The sequence below is a fragment of the Spea bombifrons genome, chromosome 6, assembly GCF_027358695.1.
Source record: "Spea bombifrons isolate aSpeBom1 chromosome 6, aSpeBom1.2.pri, whole genome shotgun sequence".
NCBI lineage: Eukaryota > Metazoa > Chordata > Amphibia > Anura > Pelobatidae > Spea > Spea bombifrons.
In genome coordinates, this window is record NC_071092.1 from 10122479 (window position 1) to 10146693 (window position 24215).

At 39.1% G+C, this 24215-nt stretch overlaps 1 protein-coding gene across 1 annotated transcript; it reads right to left on the reverse strand.

The window, feature by feature from the left end:
* Nucleotides 1-1588: 1588 nt before the first annotated feature.
* LOC128499816 (uncharacterized) lies at nucleotides 1589-23665 on the reverse strand. The gene is made up of 23 exons (XM_053468753.1): nucleotides 23585-23665; nucleotides 23411-23452; nucleotides 22132-22420; nucleotides 21363-21517; nucleotides 20889-20933; nucleotides 20035-20320; nucleotides 18893-19047; nucleotides 18218-18244; nucleotides 17005-17028; nucleotides 16210-16245; nucleotides 15177-15221; nucleotides 9713-9998; nucleotides 9121-9278; nucleotides 8357-8392; nucleotides 7645-7686; nucleotides 7129-7408; nucleotides 6226-6380; nucleotides 5632-5679; nucleotides 5270-5555; nucleotides 5007-5161; nucleotides 4377-4397; nucleotides 3494-3535; nucleotides 1589-2434 (listed from the first exon to the last, which is right to left on the reverse strand). Exons 1-23 carry the CDS (start codon nucleotides 23649-23651, stop codon nucleotides 1836-1838), a joined length of 3279 nt encoding a protein of 1092 aa, XP_053324728.1. The 5' UTR covers nucleotides 23652-23665; the 3' UTR covers nucleotides 1589-1835.
* Nucleotides 23666-24215: the final 550 nt, after the last annotated feature.

Below are 24215 nucleotides of genomic sequence, written 5' to 3' on the forward strand. Positions count from 1 at the left end.
TAGCAAAAAGTCTTCAGCACAGTTTGTATGGAGTTGAATTGAATCAGATGTTTAGAAGGGTTGGCATGGCTAACTCTCCCAGCATCTTGACACAAACCTGCTGACAGGCACTTAAGTTCACAAGAAAACAATACTTATGGAGGTCTGTACAGCTGAGTTGGTTTCATGGGACCAGCTGGGGCATTGAGAGCTATAGTGCATTGGGGAGACTGGTTGGGCAAATGGTTAAGATGCCAGAGTATGGCCCTGATGCTCTTAATTCTTTCTCCTGTTTCACAGTGACACAAATATACTGCATTCTGTGATAAAAGATGGTTGTGGCTATTGCATGTGTACATGTTTATGAAGTACCTGTCAGCTACAAAGATGATGTGGTATATTACAGACGCATTGAATGTGCAAACATCCCTTACAACCTTAGCTACAGAGTTGCCTCTGAAGAAACGTTTGTGAAAACATACATGTAGAAATAGCGACGTGGTGGAATTGCGGACACTTGTTTGAGAATGCTCCCTTGACTTCGCAGTAAATGTCCTCTAAGAGGGGTAGACGGGTTTCCTTTAATGTAAATAGTTAATCTGGTGAGATGATCTTTGGATAGTTAGCTAATCTATTTTTGCGGCAGAGTAAGCACCTTAGCGATCAGTAATGAAGACGTTAGTGTTTTGATGAAATGGTGATCAAGAGCATACTTCCCAAATTTCCCAATTTTCAAATATTGTATTTTATCTACATAATATATTTGATGCAAATCAATACTGTGATCAACTCACACAAGTAGAATCAGAGGGATTTGAGTCCCATATCTTTCAAAGATGGACACTTGGGAGCTATAGTTTCCCTTTAATTAAACTCACTGTTTAGTTAACTGTTTCCTAGTTTATTTCATCCCCTTGGTGCTTTTAGGTCAGCAGGCCTACGTCAGAAATAAGGGACAGATGGCTTTTGATGAGTATGCTGCTCTGTGCACCACTTTCGGAATGGATGGGATAGCTGTTTGGTGCCTTCTTAAGTGGGATAGCACCTGCTATAATATATCCACAGCAGAGAGCAGTGATGAGGCGGAAGCTGGGGTGCTGCCCTGGGTCAGGCCTAGATCAGCTCTGACCAAAATACATAACTGAGCCTAACAACCTTTTAGAAGGAGAACAGAGACCATACAATTCTCATGATGCAGTCACATTGTCCATTACATAAAGTAGCATTGCTTATTACAGATAAATAAGTAAAAAACTACCTATATTATTAGTTCAATAACCATAATTGGACAGTCCCCGGTTTTCCTGGAGACCTCCAGTTAAGTGTGTTAAATCTCTTGGGAGTGGTGTTTAGGCCGACTCCTTGCCCAATTCCCCTCCCACCCAAATAAAATGTAAGATATTTGGGGCTAGCTCTGCCCATATACCTGACTAGCCTCGTCGACATACGTCATACGTCCTGCCTGCATACGCCATAAATCCCACCCATGTAAATCCTGCAACTCATGAAGCCTCTACCTCCGAAAAGGGAGGCCTCCAGGAAAACGGAACATAAGTTCCCAGGTATGACAATAACGAATTACCAAACTTTAAATAATCAGAGACACGTACATGGTTTATGGTTTATTAATGTGCATTTTTTTTGTAAAAGTATGTTATTTACTTTTTTAATTAGATCACATTTTTATTGTTGTGGTAGCCTATTATACATTTTAGCTACCAGCATAACATTTAGTTTTCTTATTTCATGCAAAGCATTTATAACTGTTTCAGTGTGTATAAAAGCCTGTGTATGAATCATTCATTGCTTGACACTAATCAATGAATACACAAAAAAAACTTAATTTGATTATATTATTAGACAACAGTTACATTGCCTTTGATCATGTAATTTAGGGATCTCCAATCAAAAACAGTGCCTGCTTGAACTTGCTTATTTTTAAAAACAGACCGAAGGGCTCTCAGTGATAGAACTTTGTCCCACATGTTTAGATCCTTGATTTTTCCCACATAACTCTGGGCTGCTTCAAAATTTCCACCCAATGAGTCTTGGTCTTGGCCAAGAAGGACGATTCCCCCTGGACGTATACTGTGGCTCCTGCGGTAAATCCTTGGACCTTTTCTCCTTCCGTTGAGCCAAAGCTCACAACGACCATACTTGGACTCCCAGGTTAGGCAAAGGTGGGCCCATTCTTTTTTATGATTCAGCGGTGAGAACATAATACCCTCACCACTCATATACAAACCGATGTTACCACTTGATTCAATCCAAAGATTTAACTCATCATAGTATGTTGTACGGTATGAAAACAGGATTGTTTCCCGATTGTCATTAATATTTGGAGATATCTTCATGCAGAGTGTTAACGCTTTCAGATCCATTGGTATTTTAGGAGACAAATACACATAGCTATTGTCATTTTCTTCTGGGAAGTAGAAATAGTTGCCACTAAGATCTAAAAAACAGAGTAAACTAATGTAAACGTAAGATTAAACAGATATAATACATCAAATAATATAATTAAATATAGAACCATAAACAGAACGCATATATTATCTAGTTGGTGGTACTGGATTTAGAAGGGCAACAGAATCATCTCTTTCTCAGTGGATTCCCAAACATGGGACACAGGAACTGAATTCATCATTGGTGGTCCACTAAAAACAATATTGTTTCAGGCAGTGACCAAAGACAGACGTTTTCATTGTCATGACCTACCGCCAGGGCCGGCCCAAGGCAAAATGCCGCCTGGGGCGAATTTTAAAATGCCGCCCCCCCCCTTATCTACCCTTCCTCTCCCTCCGTCCCTGCCCCCCACCTCCTGTACGTACCTTTCAGCAGTCCTGCGGCGAGTCTCCCTGTTCAGTCTCGGTGCCGGCTTGTAATGCTGAGCGCCGGAAATCTTCCCGAACTCAGCATTACAAGCCGGCACCGAGACCGAACAGGGAGACTCGCCGCGGAGGAGAGAGGGGCGCCGAGCGGGTACTGACCACTCGGCGCCCCTTGGGCTTGGGCTTGGGGCGGCAAAGTGCCGCCCCTTCAAAAGTGCCGCCTGGAGCGGTTGCCCCACTCGGCTCCATTGTCGGGCCGGCCCTGCCTACTGCAAGAAAATGACTAACCCACAATAATTATTATGATTTGGTGCTCCCATAGAGCTATCTTGTAATAGTGTTTTAATTAATTTAGAAATCTAATTTTACATATCCTTGCATTGTTACTATAGCATGCAATTTAAAAATAGCATTCAATGTCAAAATAATTCTTGAAGAGAACTGAGGGACATGGGACAACTGGGATTGACATCACCCTTTGTAACGGGGATAGTCATAATGTGTTTCATTAATTCTTGCAACATTGTCCCTAGAATGGAAATGCTTCTTCCTTTGGGAATTAGATCTGCTTTTCATGTCGTTCCTACTAAACAAGTATTGTGCTTGCACTCCCACCCAATGTTATTTTGAATGACCAGCTAAGTCTTCACACTGAGAGAATTAAGAGAATACGGTCTGCTTACCGTTGGTTATGTTTAGTTTCAGTGATGACTCTGATATTTGAACTGTAAGAAAGTATATAAAGTACAAGTGAAAAATGTTGCTTAAAATTTAATTGTTCCCAAACATGAGATTTTCACATTTTGCAGTAGTAGTTATTTACCCAGAAGCGGTAGCCTTTATTCAGATAGGGCAAGAGGCGATCTTGCTACTTGGGGTTAGTGAGTTTGGGCAACCAATGGGCTCTAGATGGTTGTATTACCCCTCATAGATTCTTAATGACACAGTATATTCTATGACGCTTTCACAAAGCTTATAAAACTTTACCCCATACCTAGACCACTTTGTGGGTATATACTGTTTGAAGGGACTCATTGATGCAGACATCTGCTCGGAAGTATACTTCTCAGTGTACATAATGGGCCCTTGTTTATATAAACGGTCAAAATATGTGTCACTTCTAGGTAGCATTGGGCAATTCCCTTTACCCACCCACCAAACTACCCTAACACTATAAACCAAGGAAAAAATATATGTATATATTTTAATTTTTTTCCTCTCTAGAACAGTAAACCAGATAAACCAGCTACACTGACTCCTTTTCCCTCTAACCCCCTACCAAACTAAAACTAAACTAAAGCTATACTTTTTTGGGGTGAGGGGTATAAGTGTTTAATGGGTTAAATGGGATATTTGGTTTTATTGCAAGTTTTACAACATAATGCATGAAACAATCATGTGACTGCTGTGATTGGTCAACACAGCGATCATGTGACTCCTCCATAAACTGCTTGGTTCTGCCATGACTGGCTTGGTTGCGAGGCAGTCCCTTGAAGCTCGGAACAACCGGCCGCCATGCGCATTGGAGAGGTAACTCCATAGGGTAAGGAATGGGTTAATACTTACCAGGCTCTGAGGATTTCTCTTCTGAAAATGAAATGAAAGAAAACCACATAATTTAAAATCAAATGTCTTTATTGAACATAAAGTAGCATTGATTATAAATCCCCATTACCTTAGTGCAGCTCATTACTTACATGTATATACTAACATATTATAATATATTTTTAATTATAACTAAAATAGAATAAAAACAGAATAAATATGATGTTTCTCTAACATTAGCCAGCCGGAAATGCTGGACACTGCTGTAATTCCAGGTGACCAGACAGCAGGTGCATTTGACATTCTCGGTGTGATAAGCAACAGGTTGCGGTTAAAAAGAAACCGCAGCTTAAAGGCAAGAAGTAGGCAAAACTAACATGTCCCATATTAATGAACTAATTTTGTTAAATAACATCTAACACATTACTGTAAATTATTGAGAAACGGCCTACGTGTCATCCGGAAAACCAGGTGGTTGAGCACCCATTAAGGACTAGGATGGACTTCTATACTTTAGAGGGTTCTGGATTTTTTGGATAATTTTTTATGATATAAGAATGGTTGCATTTATTATAATATTATTATAATTTATTATTATTATAAATTCATAGCATTTAGCAATTAAATGCTTTCTTCACAAATCCAACATACCTGCTGCCTCTGTGGGGTCTGCAAACACTTGAACTTCACACAGAGTTAGGAACTCCCTGTTGTCTGGTATAGTTATTGTAACGTACTGGCCCTCCATCCCTTTACAGTTAAAGGATAACGTTTCTCCATAATTCATCTTGTACACCACCCCACATCTGAAAAGCAGATCAAACTCCAAATTCTTAAATCTCCAGCCATAAAACTTATTCTAAGATCTTCTAAGACCCAATGGAACAGCCACGATTCTTCTTTTCCAATATTACCTGGGATTCTTAATGCCACCGTCTGCTTCCGAATCCCCTATACGGACTTCCGCACCGTTAATCCTTTCTCGGCAACAGTCACCGCGGTTCGTGATAGCAACGGAATGTACACGCATTTTAGATTTCAAATCCAATCTCCACCATGGGTTAAATTGCTTTAACGTGTGTGCGCATTCTCCTGCCATGTAATTACTGCTCAAAGACCCATCAATAGCGGTCATAACCTCTGACTTGCGTGAGAAATAGCTGGACTGTGAAGGAATACCTGCTGGAGCCACGTTCTTAGCTGGAAAACAGATCATAAGTTAGCTCCAAACCCAATAGTTAACCCTTTAGTTAATTAAGAGTACTGTAGATTTTACCTCCATGGTGTTCTTTCTGTAAGTCAAGATTTCCGGTCCACTCTGCACCTAGAATAATAAAATGGTACAAACTATTTTAGTTTGTTGACGCAGAAGCAACATGAACAGGTTAATTGACGGTTGGTTACCCTACACTTAATTGAAAAATTAAGCTAATTTTACATTTTTTTCAATCAAATTCTTACACTGATTTGCGGCACGTCCAATCATTTGTTAAATATTAAAGGTAAATCTGTGTAACGTGTTAACCTTTCATAAGTCTATTTTTTTGTTTTAATTATTCTCGTTACAGTAAGATCAGTTAATATTTGGAATTCACCCCATGGAGCATATAGAGTTTTAACAATAATATTGAAAAAACCTTATCTTATTTCATGATGAGCACCTAGCAATTATATCATGCCAATAAAATGGTACTTTTAAATATAAATCAGTCCAGAAGTAATTGCCCCAACTGTGCTGCCCCTGCCATTACGTATTGTTGATGTTCTCTATTAGATTTGTTAATATTTTTTTTTAAAGTATACTAATAGCGTGTTAATGCTATCAAATATTCTAGACTTTTTAGATTTCCCTTAACACGTATAAACTTACTTATTGCATCTACAGGCACACCGAACACCTGGACTTCACAAAGGGTGAGGGACTTAGCCTTTTGTGGGATAACAATTGTAACGAACCGTCCTTCCATGCCATCACAGTTGAATGAAAAGGTTTCTCCAGGGCCAATAGAGGACACCGTTCCGCAACTGTTTTTCGAAAAGAATATTGTAAGAATCATAGTCATGGGCTCTTATAACTGCTAACACTTTTTATCGACCATGATTTCTTTTTGAACTGAACCCATCTCTGAAGTGATTTCTGGATTTCAAAGCTTTCTTTGTATCTAGATTTCAAAGTTTTTCCACTAACATTCCTTCTAAGCTCTATATTTGCCATTATCTACCAGGAGCTTTCTGTTCACCATCAATTGCCAAGACACCTCTATCCATGTACCATTAACTATCGGGAACACATAACATCACGCACTCGCTGTCTTAGAAACGGAGCTTTCAGCTGTCCTGGATACATCATGTCTTCTAGAAAATGATTACAGATTAAAGCTGTCTCCTTCAATTTCAATCTGTGTTTTTGGCCATTTCATATTTGTACGTCTCTGTGTTTCTGTATCACACCCCCATGACTTACTATTATCCCCATTATGGTTAACATCTGCGATGCATTGTCCCTGTGCTTTAGCTAGACAATGACATTAACTACATATGTTTCTATAAAATGAATGAGAAAGTAGCACTTTCATGTTTTCACAGGGGTCCTTAGTATTTTTAGTGGGCCAAGATATTCAGAAAGACTAGCTAACATCTGCCTTCAAGGCTATAAATCGGCCTCATTCTGCTGTCAATGTTGGCTTTTGTATAAGCTACTACTACCCCATTTTCCAGACTTAGTGATAATATATGGCTTGTATTAAAATGTAATATATATATATATATATACACAGGGTTTTTCTTCCAGCCAGTAGCAGAATTTCCAACATGAATCTCTGCCCCATCAAGGTCATGTTCACAACAGTCTCCTCTGCTGGTCACCGCAATGGAAAACACTTTGTGGTCTGATTTCAGATCGACTGTCCACCACGGATCCATCTCTTCTTTAGTCCTAGCACACTGATCATCTGGAAGCAGGTTTTTTAAGCAACCATCTGCAGCTCTGCGTGAATCACATTCTCCATCAATGCTAGACTGGTATGTTACGCCCTGGAGAGCTACATTTGGCGCTGGAGAAAAAGGGATAGTTGTTACTATCAACACAATCACACGGGTCCTTAGACTACCATCAACGCTGGTGCACAGTTTAGGTGTCCGTTCAAAATCCTAGCAATTCCAGTTGTTCCATAAATGATGGCCACATTGCCATAATTCCAGCATGCTGTTACATTAAACTTTAACCCAAAATTATTGCCAAATAAACAGTAAAGGTTAAAATAACTTGCAAATGCATTCTTACACCTACCTGCATTGGAATGCTTCAAGATATTTCTTAATTCAGTAGCCTCTGTGTAAAGAAATGTATACTTTAATAATTTATAAACGTATAATTTAATGATAACAGTAAATGTATAGCAATAGCTTTCTAGCCAGACACTGGCATTAAATAACATTACACGTGCTATTATTAAACATTCAACATTCTGTTATTCCACGTTCAATATGATTATACAGGCAAAACTGCCAAGTGCCCCTGTTTTGGTGGGACAGTCTCTTTTTTGTCCCTCGTGCCCTGCCTAGAAAAGTCTCACTCTAATGTGTAAATAACCTGTAGTAGATATAGCTGAACAAGATTTTCTTAATATTGTATTTTGGTCTTGTTTTTATTTGTTTTACTGAATTACATACGAAGTTATCAGTAGATAATGTAAAAAGGTCCTTCTGAACTACCACTCCAGCCTCACCTCCCTCCGTTGGCGTTATACTCCCTTTTGGTAGACCATACCCATCATAGACATCAAGAAAGTATGGAGTTCCTGAAAGTTAATGTGCCTCTATATTGTACCCCATCAAAAATTGTCTTCTAAATAGAATTACGAATTTCTTTATGTCTCATAATATCAATAAAAGTGAAGAAAACATAAACTATTGTACAGACAAACCCACATTTTTTAACCACGTTCGCCAAATAGCATGCACTGATCATCTAATAATAAGAAAACATATAAAATATTTACCATGGTGCTCCTCACTGTCATAAGGAAAATGTGGGACTGAAAAAAAAAACAAATTTATGCTTTCATGGTTTCAAAATTACATTTAAAGATCATTTTGGAAAGCAGGAATACAAACACATTTCACGTGCATAGACTCATATTTATGACATTACACCCAGAAGGTATATTTGAAGCCGTAAGTTCAATGGCCAGCTACAGGGACATGGCATCTGTGGATAGCGCCACGGAACTTGTTCATCCCCATGGCAGCTGTAAACCTTCCTGTTGCATACATCCTAAGTTGACCTTTTTTTGATAGACAGTCCTGCCTTCTACCCTAGTAAACCACTTTTCAAGCAGTTATCAATAATAGTCAGAAATAAACAGTGTGCCTCGATGTTTGGAGCATGGTTCAAAATGGCTGCTTCATGGATACAAGTGGGCGGGGTTACTGTAAAGACACATCATTTTGCTTTTTGGCATCCCTTTAAAAAGTGCTCTCTCCCATTCTCAGCTGGGTGCCCTATAAATCAATGGGGCCTTAAACAAGTCAGATGCAAGAAGGAAACACAGATCTTTCCCTGGACATGTCAAACCAGATGCAAGAAGGAAACACAGATCTTTCCGTGGACATGTCAAACCAGATGCAAGAAGGAGACACAGATCTTTCCCTGGACACTTCAAACCAGATACGAGAAGGAGACACAGATTTTTCCCTGGACATGTCAACCCAGATACCAGAAGCAAACTCAGATCTTTCTCTGGACTTGTGTGAGCTCACTTACTTGTATAGTTTTCTGATATTTCATCACCATAAATCTTCACCTCACAGAGGGTCAAATAGGCGGCTTTGTCTGGGATGGTGACCGTCACATACCTCCCCACCATCCCACAGATAAACTCTATTTCCTTTCCAAGACCCAAGGATTCAATTGTGGCACATCTTAAAGAAGAATATGTTACAAGTTTATTTGCACCAATAATTTTTGTTGGCAACCTCTAGTTTTTTGTCTACGCAAACGGCACTAGAATAAGCAGAACCTTTAACCTGAGAGATAGAGGTGGTGTGATAAATTATTATTCATGGCTTCACAGTAAAATATATATATATAATTAACATAGCTGCAAGAAGTCCCGATTTTGCCAATGTCCATGTTCATTATTACACTTAATAACTGTATAGTACAAGGCATAGGCGCACCCAATAAGGCAGCGATGGACATTTCCCTAAAGGTGCCATGACTACCACAAGCAACATCAAAGAAGTGGGTCTCCTTGTTAGGACACTTTGCCTACACATGCAGGTAACCAAGAGGCAGTGCTATCTTTAATATGGACTGTTCTGAAGACTGCTGTTATAAGTCAATAATGTCTTACCTGGGATTCCTTGTTCCACCTTTCTCTTGAGATAATCCAATTCTTATCTCGGCGCCTTTAATCCTCTCATTGCAGCAGTCACCTCTATTCATAATCTTCACTTTGGTAATATTGTAGGTATTGGTAAGATCCACTCTCCACCAGGGCTCTATGTCTAAGTCTGTGTGGGAACAGTGCCCTGACATATATTTATTGCCCGAGGAACCATCTATGGCGTTCGCCGCTGCGCCAAACTTATCATAGGTGCTGGATTGGGAACTCACTCCTCGGAAAGCAAGATTGATACCTACGAAAAATACAATATTTAATTAAAGAAACCTAAAACAATTACCTTGCTTATTCTAGTAAGCAATGCCTATGGATATCTGTTTTCTTATTTTTCTTATTTTTAAGTATGCAGACCTGCCATGGCTTGGGTGATAGCAGTAGTATAAAACTGGTTAAAATAGCTTACGTAAGGGGTCCGTAAGTTTGTGTATTATACAGGACTACACAACAAGTGGAAAAAAGGAAGTCCTGTTTATTGGGCAGGATACATAAACATAAAAGGTGAAAGCAGAGACAGGGTACCAATAAATCAAAAAAAGCCTATGATTAATAACTTTGTATAGCTCGAAACACGTGAGGCATTTGTTTTATTGGTTCCAGGCGTGAGCCTACCCAGTTTTATGATATACTTAGCTACTATTGCAGCGACATATCTGCTAGAGTCCAGATGGGTGATTTGGGGTAACCTTAGTGATGGGGTAACCTTAGCCAACAAACTGCTCTCCAGATGTTGTTTTACATTTCCAATGAACCTTCCTCAATGTTGAGTGTTGGATTTAGCCCAGCAAAATGCAATGCCATACAGGGTACAACATGGGACCTGTAGGACCATTTTTTCATGACATGCCACGTACATCATTGGTCCTTAATGTGTTACTAAAACAAACAATATGTGTGCAGATAACCTCTCCAGCATTTCAAAAAATTCTAATTATTAATACATATTATGGCTCATAAAATACTTAAGCAAGAGTAGCTGTTTTAAATTTACAAAATAGAATTTCAGACTAAGACTAAAAAAACAGAGGCAACCATAATGAAAAGCGAAGCCAGAGGGATGACAGACACAGATGATATTACTGTAAGCAGACTGCATTTGTCCTTGTCTGTCCCCATTCCCAGCACTGTTGAAATCTGCGTTTGTTTGACCACTTCTTTCCAAGCATTGCAAAATATCTAAATGTTTGCACATTTTATTTGTGAAACATAACACAAAAATCATCAGACTTCTCTGAAATTACAGAAGTCTACGGCAAACAAAACGGTCAAAGTAAACATAAAAATGGTTTAAATGTGAGCTGTCCACATCCATTTTCAAACACTTGATAGGGAAAAATATACAAAGACCCAAATTCAGGATGAAAGCCGTTCTAATCTTCATTCTGGGGCTGTTCTTAATACAAGGTAAGTCCTTTATTCTTGTATCATACAAATCATTATTTTGATAAATGTGCAGATTTGTGGATCAGTTCTTAAATTCATATTCCTACTAATTATTTCCTGGTTAATTGCATAATTTGTGAATAAAGCTCTTCTCTCTTTTATCGGATCTGGTACCTATTATTGATGTTTAAACAAAATATTATTAAATATAATGTATGCCCTACTTTGATATTTTTCTGAATATATGTTTCATCTATCTTTTATAATTAAATGCAAAATAAGGAACATTATTCCTAATGATGGGTCCCTGAACCCATTCAAGAAATAATTATTTAACAATATGGAAATTATCATCTCAATCGTTTGTTCCATTTTTCATGTAATGCTTAAAGACACATCCCACTTGAACAAAACATTACTTTCACTTTTTTGTACGTTAAGATGTCCCGTTTTGTTGCTTCTAATAAAGCTAATATCATATAAAAGCAATTCGAGATCATATAAAACAACTCAATTGTATATGTTTTTTTCTGTTTGTTTAGCAACAGCATTGTATTCCTTTCTTACATTTACAATAATAATGTAGTAATCATAGCAATATAGTAATAATAGTAATCATTCCTGGCCTCTGTAATACCAAATATTATGTGATATATATATATATATATATAGGTTGAATATAATGTTTGGGCCCATCTTTAATGCAGGACAAAAGGGGCAGCTGCCCAAAATCCAGTCATTCCTGGGTGGCCCAATTTGGTGGAAGCCACCACAATTTGTAGTGTCCTGCCAGCTGTCTACAGAGGGGGACTGAACTGCCCACCACTAAAAGAGCAGTGCCAGTTGAGGAGATCATGAGTCTCTCTCTACCTGGCCAAAAATGAATGTAGGGTGAGGTCTGCCCATACAGACTCGTCCCTCGTGAAACATGCTGGGTATTGATGCCGAGCACTGGGATATGATGTCATATTTTAGGGGAGAAGGGGAGACAGGGGGGATATAGTAAGAAAATGGAGATATAAAAAGAAAGATATAGGGGAGAGATAATGAGAAGGGATGAGAAAGGGGAGAGATAGAGAGAAGGGGAGATCATGAGAAAGAGGAAAAATAAGTATAGAGGGTAGAGCTAGTGAGAGGGATATGATGGGAAAAAGGGGAGATATAATAAAGAAAGGGAAAAATAAGTAGAAAGGGGAGATGTGGTGAAAATGAGGGGAGATGGGGACAAAGAGGAGAGATAAAAAGAAAGAAGAGAGAGAGAAACAGGAGAGATGAGATAAAGAGAAAGAAGAGAGAGAAACAGGAGAGATCAGATAAAGAGAAAGGAGATAGGTAATGAGAGGAGACAGGAGACAGAGGCGGAGAGATATTAAGAAGGGGAAAAGATAATGAGATGTTGGAGAGATCCAGAGAAACTTGCATGACTTTGAGGCAGACATATTTATTTTTATTTTTAAAATAGGGAATAGGGGAGCAGCATTTCATCCTTGGATGCAAGTAGCACAAAAACATGGCAGCAGCTGCCCCTTGGGCCCACAACATCACCAGAGAGTCTGTTTCAGGTTCTCTGACCAGCACCATTCATTTACTGTGCAAAGGGCTTTGTATGGTGTTCATTCCCAGTCCTGCGCATGTGGCGTAGGGTCAGAAGGACGGAAGACCTCACTGACTCTCACAATCTTCTCCTAATCTGCAGAGTCTGTGGGAAAGTACACGTGACTCTTTCATTGAGTGTCTCCAGCCGCATTTATATACAGGGCCCCCCAGCAACATACTTGCCTCTGGAAGTGTCATTGGCTGAGCAGTCACCCCCCACCAGCAAGCAAACAAGCCTGGTCCATCAATGCTTGCCTAGGGTCCCATAAATGTTAAAGTCATAGTAATGTTATAACTTTTTTTTTTATAGCTGATGCCTTGAAATGCTGGCAAAGTGACTGCACTGAATTAGAAGACTGTACCAGCAGCGAAGTCACCTGTGGCTCAGGGGAAGATTCGTGTTTTGTAATAATGAAAAGCTACCCTAGGGGTAAGTTTCTTCCTTTAAAATGTTGGTGATACTTAATAACAGAGCAATATCTGGGGAGGATAACATTCACACAAATTGATCAAAATCACACTGTATTTCCAATGATTTGCATATCATTTGCAATACCAATAAAGTGCACTGCATTAAAGTGCTGTAGACAAGGAAGCCAATACATTCAAAATATAAAAAGTGCATATAACATTCACGCATAAATATTTATATTATTAACCCAAGACGTTCTTTGGAGAATCCACAGAAATCAACACCATTAGTGAATAGATTGCATTCACACGATAATAAAAACATCCGCTTTCTAATGATGTTAATATTTTAGGTACCAAATCTCTTTAGAAAGTGGCACTAAACCACAGAACATGGTAAAAACAACTGGCGAAACTAATTATTGGAGATGGGGATTGATTAAAAAGTCCCCATTGCAGGCAAACAGAATGGACAAATCATCTTGGATCTATGTACCAGTATCTGCCAAATAGACTGTTATTATGCTAATGTTTTTCAAGAAATAATAAGGGAAACTATATTTTTTTCACAGTTGAGATGAAACGTGGATGCATCCCACAGAAGATCTGTGATGGTGTTAAACGCTACTATCATTCAGCTTATTGCTGTACAACTGACCTCTGCAATGAGCCTTACCATCGTTACTAGACGAGACAATAAAACATACAAATGACAACTGCTTGGTTGTCTTCTATAAACAAACTGGAAGTGTCAAATATTGCCAAAAACACCTACAAACGTAAAGTGCTCTGTGTTAACAAGGAAGCTTTCTACCCCTCTTCAAACGATGACCGCTAGGTAAATATTAAACCTTACGTCTGCAAATTTAGGCAGTACATGAATGGAATTATTCGGAAACAAAAAATAGAATGTTTTACTTATTAAGTTTCTAATACATTTATTATGGATTTTAGGTTACTTAAAAAAAAAAAAAAAAAAATCAGAACATAAAACAGGTAATAAATTCCACCGAAACTAAAATGTAAAAAAAAGTGTAGTCCTAATAAAAGAAAATAACCAGGAACTTGAAGGACCTGAGATAATGGAGCTTTAATGAAGAACTAAAAAAAGACGCAAACACATTCCAATCAAATTTAGCAATTTAACAAAGTACCACAAAAGCAAACAGCCGTCGCCAAATGCCTGTGGAAACCTGTCACGGAGCTGCTAGTCCGACCGACTACCTCTGCTGACTTGTGCTCCTTTAGCCTGGGACAACACACTCTTTCCCCGATTTCCCAGTCACTAGCCGAGGCTCAGAGTAGGACAGGGGCGTCCAACCTGCGGCCCTCCAGCTTCTGCAGGACTACATCTCCCATCCTCCTCAGCCAGCCCCTTAGCTGAAAGAGCATTATGGGAGATGTAGTCCTGCAGCAGCTGGAGGGCCGCAGGTTGAACACCCCTGGTGTAGGGTATAAAGAAAATGAAGACTGCTTTATTTTTCACACACATGACTGGATATAGCCAGCAGAGCACACATTAACATAAATCAAGATATTGTGATACAAACCGCCCGTTTAATCTGCCTCCCAGAGACAACAGGGTCAGTAAAGGGATTAACAATACAATGGGGTCCCAATCTCCACTATCTATTACTGCCCGAAATCAGTTCCAAGGTTTGGCCGGGGTAAATGTCTGTAGTGGTGGACCAGGTGGGGGGGATGGGTTGTCGACGACTGACTTACCATGGGGTGGGGGTCTGACATTAAACTAAAACAATGGCGGTCACTCCCTGGTTGCATATCCTATCTGTCTGCCGGAGGTAATCCCCTCGACAAGTGATGAGATGATATACTGCTGGGGGTAGCCACAGAAGTCTTTACAAAGCCAGGGCCCATAGTCAATAGGGAGGAGGCTGGCTGTCAGGCCTCTCTAGTGGCCCCAGTGATGGAGGGTCCCGTCACAAACGTTAGATTCTATTTTTTCTCCACAGCACAGTTATATGTGTGTACTTTGTTACGTTTTTTGGAGAAAAAAAATATTTACCCTGTTCTTCTTCTTCTTGTTCATCTGGAATGTCTTCTTTACTGGCTAAAATTATGAAAAAAAAATGAGTCCATAAAATGGCGTGAATGAAGTACTTACAGAGGATTTGGTGCAAGATGTATGTGTTTAGCAGAGGAATGGAATACAAATTTTTGTTAGTAAAACGACAATAATACTTTCTTGCTCTATTTCATTTCTCCCTACCCTGAAAATAGAGTTGGTAAAAGTTGCAACTGCTATGCATAGCAAACTCTTATAGAGCAGGGGTGTCCAACCTGCGGCCCTCCAGCTTCTGCAGGACTACATCTCCCATAATGCTCTTTCAGCTAAGTGGCTGGCAGAGGAGTATGGGAGATTTAGTCCTTCAGCAGCTGGAGGGCCGCAGGTTGGAAACCCTTGTTATAGAGGATATAAGAACCAGAAATGCATTTGACCTTTGCAGGCATTATTGATAACTCTGATCATTATTATTTTTCATTTTGGAATACGTACACATCATCTACCCCTCACAAACCGCTATTTGGTAATTTTCTTATCATCTATCTCTGTTTCTTATCAGCTGATCTGCAGGGTACTAGTTTTTGCCGTCACCATCATCTAGTTATTGACTTCATACAAAGCTTAGATAGTTCTATTGAGTTAGTTTACACATCAGTAAAGTTTCCACAACATTAGAGAAGTGGCTCAAATATAATTCGTTTATTACTTTTCTATATATTAATCACATGATAAATAGTAGAGGCTGTCTGGTAGTTGTCCCTCAAGAAGGAAGCCAAAAAATAGTTTACTAGTTACATTAGGAGGACAATTCGGAAAACTTGAGATTACTGTACTGATTTTTTTTTCTGAATGGAGGTACATCGGAAGCCTTTGTGGTCTAAGGTGACATGTTGTCCTCAGCAAGTAGTCCCTTCAAATATTTTAGACTCTGATGAAAATTCTCACCAATGTTCATCTGGAGTCTAGTTTTCTCCTAGTAACTTTTTTAATGCTTAACAATCCGAAAATGCTTCACAATCTGTAGAATACTTACAAGAGTCAAAGTAGTCATCCAAGCGGCCAAAAAAATCTGTAAATGATAAAAGAGCACAATGTCAGCTAGTGGAGAAGATAAAGGATGATGTTAAAATACAGAGTCCACACCTCCATTGCACATCCTCGATGGGTTGAACTTTAAGAGGCTTTGCTTGGCCAGGATTCACTCTGTAAGATTCTTGCGTACCAGGTGCCCTGTTGTCCACCACTCCTTGCAAATTTGGGACCTATATGCTTTGAAGTACTTGTTAACTCCGGCCATCTCCCTTCTTATGCCACAATAAGCTCTTCAATCCTGGTGTGGAACCAAATGCTTTCCACAACTATATTCGAGTCAACTTCACTAGAGTAGGGGATCTGTTTCAGAACAATAAATTGAGGACCTTCGATGATACATTTTCCCTGAAGACATCTGATTTATTTTGCTATATACAACTACGTGCCTTTGTGTCATCTTCTGAGATAGCAGCCTGCGGACCTTTAAAGATCACTGTCTAGAGGCAAAGTTATCCCAAGATTTGCTCTCCTAAATCTACCGGTCAGTTATATCTGGCAGTAGAGCGGCCCTTCAATACATCAAAAGGTGGGAGCAGGGCATAGGGGAGTCTCTTGAAGGTGAGAAGTGGATGTACATCTGGAAGGTCTCAATTTGCCCCTCTCACAAGGAACAAGCCTACAAGATGATGATGTGGTGGTACATCACCCCGACTAAGCTCTACTATATGGGGTTTTCTGCTTCCCCTGTGTTTGAGTAAGTAAAATTTAGAACAAAAAATAATATTATCTTACTTACCTAACCATGAGAAATCTATTCCGGCTGTTTAAAAAAAAAAACAGAAAGAAGTTCATGCAACACATGTCACAGAATATTATAAACATTTTAAAAATTATTTTTTACCACTGTCTCAACCTCTTAGCGCCTTCTGTCACACCGCTCAACTCCTTTGCATTTTTTCTACTCTTTAACATTTTTTGTCCACCTATTTTGCTGATTTCAAGCCAAACATTCCGTAGCACTATTTAATGCCCAAAACCTTGCATGAGTTAAAAACACAACTTTATTCATGTAAATGTTGCATGGTTCATAACATTTGTCAGAAACACTTAATTGCTATGTAACACAGAAGCATGTATTGATAGGTTGTTGCCATAGAAAGTGATATATATGTTGGATCTGAGAATGGTACAAACAACAAGAGAAGCATCAATTGGCTGTTCCATTATTTAAGAGAACAGGTTACATGCCATTTCAACTGGGTGCCCCTAGGCCAATCAGGCTTTCTTTGATTGGCTACCGAAAGATCAAACCCAGCTGGAGATAATGGTCTTCCCTAAACTGGCCAGGGAAGACATCTCTCTCTCCAGATGCTATACAGGGAATATAGAAGCATATCCTTCAGCTCCTTCAGCCCGCATACTATGTATCTCCATTCCCAGAAGGTGCCTTGTCTTATTGATGTAGCGTGCAGGGATATGACATTATAGCCAGGCTCTACTCGTTAGAAGAAGTGTGACCCATGCATTGGTAGAGACTTTGGGTGAGTTATGACATTATCAACTGATGCTCCGTGTGAGTCTCCCTATGCAGACTGAGCAGTGGAAGGAGAAGAGTTATCTCTGCTGCCTGGAATCAGCACCAGCCATCCCTTCTGTGATGGGAACCGTACACAAATATACACCCTGCCAGTCTATGAGTCCAAAACTATGATACACACACATAGCTACACACTGCTGATTCATCTCTAAAATCAGAAGTGAAAAAAGTAGACATGTAAGCTGTATGTGAAACCACATGGAGGACCAACCTCCTGAAACCTTAAAATCAGAGGTCCCCCCACCTCCACCACTCCTATTCATCTAGCCAACCCTAGCCATCTCTCTTCAGCCAACTGTAATAATTATTAGAGCATACACAAGTTTACTGGCGGAAGAAAAAAGCTATAGTACTTTACTGCGAAAATAAAGATTTTGTTAAAGCATGTATCATTTCATAACACTTCACTTACTACTTTTTGTAGAAGGCACTTGTTCCTCTGTTAAAAAAAAAAAGAGAACAGATAATTAAATAAATTAGAATTTAACTACATAGACTGTATCCACCTGTTAGTCCCTCCACGTGAAATCAGCAGCTACTGTGATATTACCAGCCCTGGATTAATGAAAAGTGTGTTTTCAACCATTGCATTATGTTCAACTTTTTTCCATTTTTGTAGCAAATATGTAGCATAGAATTTTTTTTTCTGTTTCTGTTTTTGCACCATATATATTGCATTGACCCAATGATGCTAATGGAAAATGTATGAGCTGCATTAAGATCATTGCTGCCCAACTGCATACATTTTTTGTATGATCTAGAAGAGGACTGGCAAATAAGCCGGCTAAATGGCCTAGAAATGTAGCAACCTAAACACATTTCACGGCTCAAACACTTCCATGCCAAACACATTTCAGCCAAAAGGTTAAACGCAAAAAAAAACTCAATACAGTAAATGACAGATTACATGATAACTAAATATCATACCAAATAATCAAAAATTATATTACACCCCAAATTCTACAAATTAGAGGTGCTAAGTGGACAATGGTCCCACCGTTCTATTTACCAACCCAGTTAATGGATCTATGTGGTCACCATAGTAGAACATTTTGCTTGGATCACGAGAGTCCGAAGATTTCCTTACCAGTAACTTCAGTTGGTACACCAAATACCTGGACTTCACAAATGAAAAGAGATTGATTACTTGCAGGCAGATTGACAGTCACATACTGTCCCTCCATCCCTGCACATTCGAAGGCAAGGGTTTGCCCGTGATCCATCTTCTCGATAACACCACATCTACAACAAACAGGAGACACGTCTCAAAATCCTACATTTAGCAGCACACATGGCCCTGTGTTCTATGGTTTTCTACCAGTCTAAAAACCGTATATTTAAAGGACCAGACTGGCCTTCAGATGATATGTGTACCACAATGAGAAGACTCCCCTACTCCTGCCAGTGCACAGATAAAAAAAAAACACTTCTCAGTGTAGCTAATAAGATGTTTGACTTCTACTGCTCATTAATGAGAGCTGTATAGAAATTAGACTTGTGCATTCGTCTTCGGGCGAACATGAAAGCGAACACGAAGAGTGCGTTTTTGTGTTCGTTCCGAAGACATGAAGAAGAGAATATAGCGGCGGTAAAACGCAGACGTCTTCGTCTACTAATCTCCCCGGTCCCTTCCCCATCTAGCCTACCTAAAAGTTACTGCATTAGGATTTTAAAAGTCTGTACTAGCGACTCTAGCGACTTGGCCGGGTGAGACCACTTGTCTCCCTGCTGCAACAGTTAAAAGTCCATACGAACGACCCATAAAGTCGCTTGCACGGACATTTAACTGATGTCTGCCGGTCAAGTTATGGCACCAGGATTCTAAAAGTCTGTACGAGCGACTCTATTGGTCAGCAGCAGGGGGCTCGCCTGCCATCAACCATTGGTTGATGGCAGACGAGCCCCCTGCTGGCGACCAATAGAGTTGCTCATACGGACATTTAAACTCCTGGTGCCAGAGCTGCTGCGTAGTCTGTACGGCATTAACCCTGTATTAACCCCTTCTACAAAACCGGAAAAAAACAAAGAAAAAACGAACACGAAGAACGTCCACGAATATTCGCCCAAAGAGAAGACAGGAACGGGCGAATATTCACAGAATACGAGCACAAAGATGAACACGAAGACCTCCCTGGTGCCCAAGTCTAATAGAAATGTATAAATATAAATTTGAGGTTATTGTTTCCACAACCTACTGCAAAGATACACAGTTAGTATACAGGCATTTACATTGTGTTGTCAGCGCCTCCATTTTCTGCTGAGTTTCCAATTCTTATCTGAGCCCCATTAATGCGGTCGGCACAACAGTCGCCTCGGTTGGTGACAGCTACAGTGAAAATCTTGTGTTTTACTTGAAGATCAACCATCCACCAAGGATTGTCTTGTTCTGCAGTGCCGGTGCATTCAATAAACAGGTAATTACTGGAGAGCGATCCGTCGATGGCATTCTTTGACACTCCATACATGTTATAGAGACTGGATTGTGAGGAGATACCATGAACAGCCACATTTGGTGCTGTAAGACATGTAATAGACATATGTCATACATGGATATCAGGATCCCATCTAAGGCATGTAACTTTGCTTCTCCTGTGAAACTGCTACGCTTGTCCAACACAAACCAGAAAAGTAAGAGGGCACTTTTACTTATCAAAGCACACTATAGAGGGTTTCCATGTTTGAAAATTAAAATATCGCTCATTTAAAGAACAGAAATCATGCAGCTTAATGCTTTTTCAATATGCAGGGAAAAGAAAACTGTTTAATGCAGAGAAAAAATTAAAACTCCTATTTTTTGGGTACTTTTAAGTTTTCTGCTTCTGGGTATTAGCTCATTTGGTTTACTACATTCCTTCTAACACCACTGTTATCTTATAAAAAACATATGTGAACTATCAAACCCATGGGGCCTTCCTATTTTTTATACTTCTCACTGATATTTTTAATCTAATTTTTATCTAATTTTCATTATTGCAGTCTATTCCAGCACTGCTACTAATGGAGCTGGAGTCAGGCACGATGGCATATAAAATCTATACATTTGTACATTTTATAGTTATGTCTATATCACACTAATCTAGTACCTCCATTAAGAGTTGTCTTGAGTTCTTCTTCACTCGGTTGAACGTCTGTAAATTTAAAATGTAAAAGAACATGTTAACAAATGTTTCACAATAGATGCTTTAGGAAGACTGTCTAATGTCCTCACCAAAAAAGAATGCATATTAAAGTACTTTATGATAACTTAATATATATTCATTATAAAAAAAGAATAATATATAAATTAGATTTTTTTTTCTTATCATGCTGCATGTTTGTTAAATAAAGTATTATTTGGAGACCGTGAGTATATGCAGCTCCCCTCCTCCTGTGTGGTCCAACAATTCCCAATACTGGTTTGGTGCTCCCATTAAAGTCAATCAGTTAAGCACATCTCCTGCACGGTGGGGTAGTGGCAAATGCATTAATTGCATTAATTGGCACAATAATTTAAAGAGACCTCTCAGCTAGTATATGCATGAAAGTGAACTGAAAATTGCCATTTTCTGGTTTTGTACCTGAAGGCGTGGCAAGAACACCAAAAACTTGAACTTCACAAAGGACCAGGTGCTCTTCACGTCCAGGTATTGTAACTGTAACATATTTTCCAATCATTCCATGACATGAGAATGAAATTGTTTCTCCAGATTCAATAGTTGAGATGACACCACACCTATAACACATTTCACAGGGATTAGATAATACTGTCCTATTATGTAATGCAAGATCCATTAACCAGCTTCAAATATGAGTGAAATCACTTGGACCTTCTTGGTGCAGAATGATATGTGGCCTACTCTAGGCTGGATTTATATTCCAGGCATCTCTAAGCATGCAAGTTACTGGTTGCCCTGGATCAGACCACTAGGTAGATGAGTTCCTATGGGTTTGCCTAGTCCCTTTGCTCTTGGGCCTGGTATCAGATGTATATTCATAAGTTATATAGTTTTACTGTACTCATTTGAGGAGAAGACAGTTTTGGTAGAGGCTCGGTAACCACATGCTTAAATGGGCTAAACATGGTCAAATGGACCATAGCTGGTCAAATGGACCATAGAAAGCTCTGATTTTTTTTAATTGTATTTTTTTACAGATATTCGTTTCTAAAAGCAATTTGGTCTCTGAAGTAACAAAGCCCATTGTTTTTACATTTGGGGCCAGACCTACAGTACAGATATACATGGATGTCTATGGAGCTAGGCTGATGGGAGTCATCACCATCAGATTGCCTCCCCTGTTAGTAAACAAGTGTATGCTCATGAAGAAAACAACTTTTGTCTAAATTACCTGGGATTTAATCTTCCCCCTTGCGTTGGGTCATTTCCAATTCGTATTTCAGCCCCATAAAGCCTTTCTTTGCAACATTCCAACACTCTATTGGTGACGGCAACCGAGAAGATTTTGTAACTTTTCCTAAGATCCACCATCCACCAAGGATCCAGTTCTTTCTCAGTGTAAGAGCATTGAGACCTCAAGTAATTATTGGCTATAGATCCATCATTGGCATTTCTAGGCCTCCCATAATAGGCTTGAGTGCTGGATTGTGTAGAAATTCCATTAAGAGCTATGTTGGGGGCTGAAAGATAAGATTTATGCTCAGTAGTGTAGACCACACACAAACAGACCATTGTTTCATTAAAATAACCCAAACATGAAAGTGGAGAGTGTTTTGGTCATCTTGGTTTCTACCTTAACCTCATTCCTTCCTTGTTACCCGAGCTATGCCAGGCCTCCTGCCTGTGAAACTTCAGTTCTGCAGGCTGCTTATCCTGACAATCTACAATTCTGCTCAAGGTGCTATAAATGTTATATTACACTTATTTGTGTTTTAGAATGCATCCTGTACAATGTACACTTAGCTCAGGGATGGTGATTTTCATGAAGAAGATGAATACAAAAACTTTTACAGAAATAAAATTGATTTTGACATGGAATATAGCATTAACACTTTATCTTCAAGTAAGTTTATATTAATTACTAGGTACTCTATGATACAGGGATTGTAACAGGGAAGTTATGATTATGCATGTGACCTGGGTTTACCCAAATGTGGTGTTTCCGGAGTAGCTTTTCCAAAACTATAATTGACATTGACATGGTACCATTTTTTATCCTCAAGCAAGACCATATTCATTAATAGGTTCTGTACGGTACTCTAACGAGCATGGAGACACTGAGGGCAGTGAATGTTAAATGAAGGCAAAATCCTTTTCCTGAAATTTGACAGTTAAGGTAGTTCGATAAGCACCATAACTGCTCTGTGATCAAAGATATTATTAACGTCTATAGTTTTTTAGAACATAGGTGACAATTCATTGTGATCGGGGGGCACAATTATAGAAAATCCTATGGGCATCCATGCTAAGAGCACATACTGCAAAAAGTTGGAATGCACACTCCCCATACTATTACTTAGGATACCTACTTGGTTGTGCCAAACTGAATTTTTGGGGTTATTTAAACAATTCTAGAAAAATGTAATATGTAATACTGCTGAAAACAAATACCCCTATCATTTTAACCATATTTCACCATCTGGTTATGTATTTTTAGTATTAATTCTTACCTGGAACAGCATGTTTTCCAACTTCAGGAGAACTTGAAGCATCTGCAAGAAATGTCATTAGAAAATGTTAGTATCACGAGCTACTGACACTGTTTTTTCTTACTGCACAAACATTCATATTTTTGTCAAATTGTATATTTTATAATGGACAAATATATTGGTATGTGTGCTCACCTGCTCTAAGGTGCACCTGAAAAAGAATATTTAAAACCAAGAACAGACTGATCATTGAAAACCCCATTTCACAGATCTTTCTGTTCTACTGGAAACTAGATGACTGGTCAAGAGAGCCACTGAGCTTTATAGAAAATGTTTCGTAATACGGTGAGGCGTGGATTTAACAAGGGCAAAGGTAACATCTTATCTGTTGAAATATTTAATGTGGCCTAAAAAGTCATGTTAAACATCCAAGTCAAATACAAAACCAAAATTGTGAACAAATTGTATCTGATTCCAATTTTGATTGCATCTGCTACCTTTCCTGCAAAAATGGGAGATATTCGTCACATAAGTTCTTAGTCACATTAAAGGGTAATCTTGATTGACTTAACTAAACACCATGCAGTTGAATGCTAAAACATGACAAGCAATCCCTACTATGTTGGAATGGAGCTGAAAATTGCCCAATTAATATTAGGATTAGGATTCTGTGGGGACCATACCACCAACACAACTCTTTCATTCTTCTTTATGCTGAAGATAGTTCTTAATGACTTTGGCTGTATGTTTGGGGTCGTTGTTTGGGGTATTGCATGATGGATAAGTGCCAGTCTTTACTACCCAACATTGAGAAGACTATTCATTC

Excerpts from the sequence above, each read along its gene's own strand:
- LOC128499816 (XM_053468753.1), bottom strand. The coding sequence starts at position 23,651 with ATGGGGTTTTCAATGATCAGTCTGTTCTTGGTTTTAAATATTCTTTTT. Across the intron at positions 23,453-23,584 it reads TCAGGTGCACCTTAGAGCAG|ATGCTTCAAGTTCTCCTGAA; the intron begins GTGAGCACACAT and ends CATTTCTTGCAG. Across the intron at positions 5,556-5,631 it reads ACAGAAAGAACACCATGGAG|CTAAGAACGTGGCTCCAGCA; the intron begins GTAAAATCTACA and ends TCTGTTTTCCAG.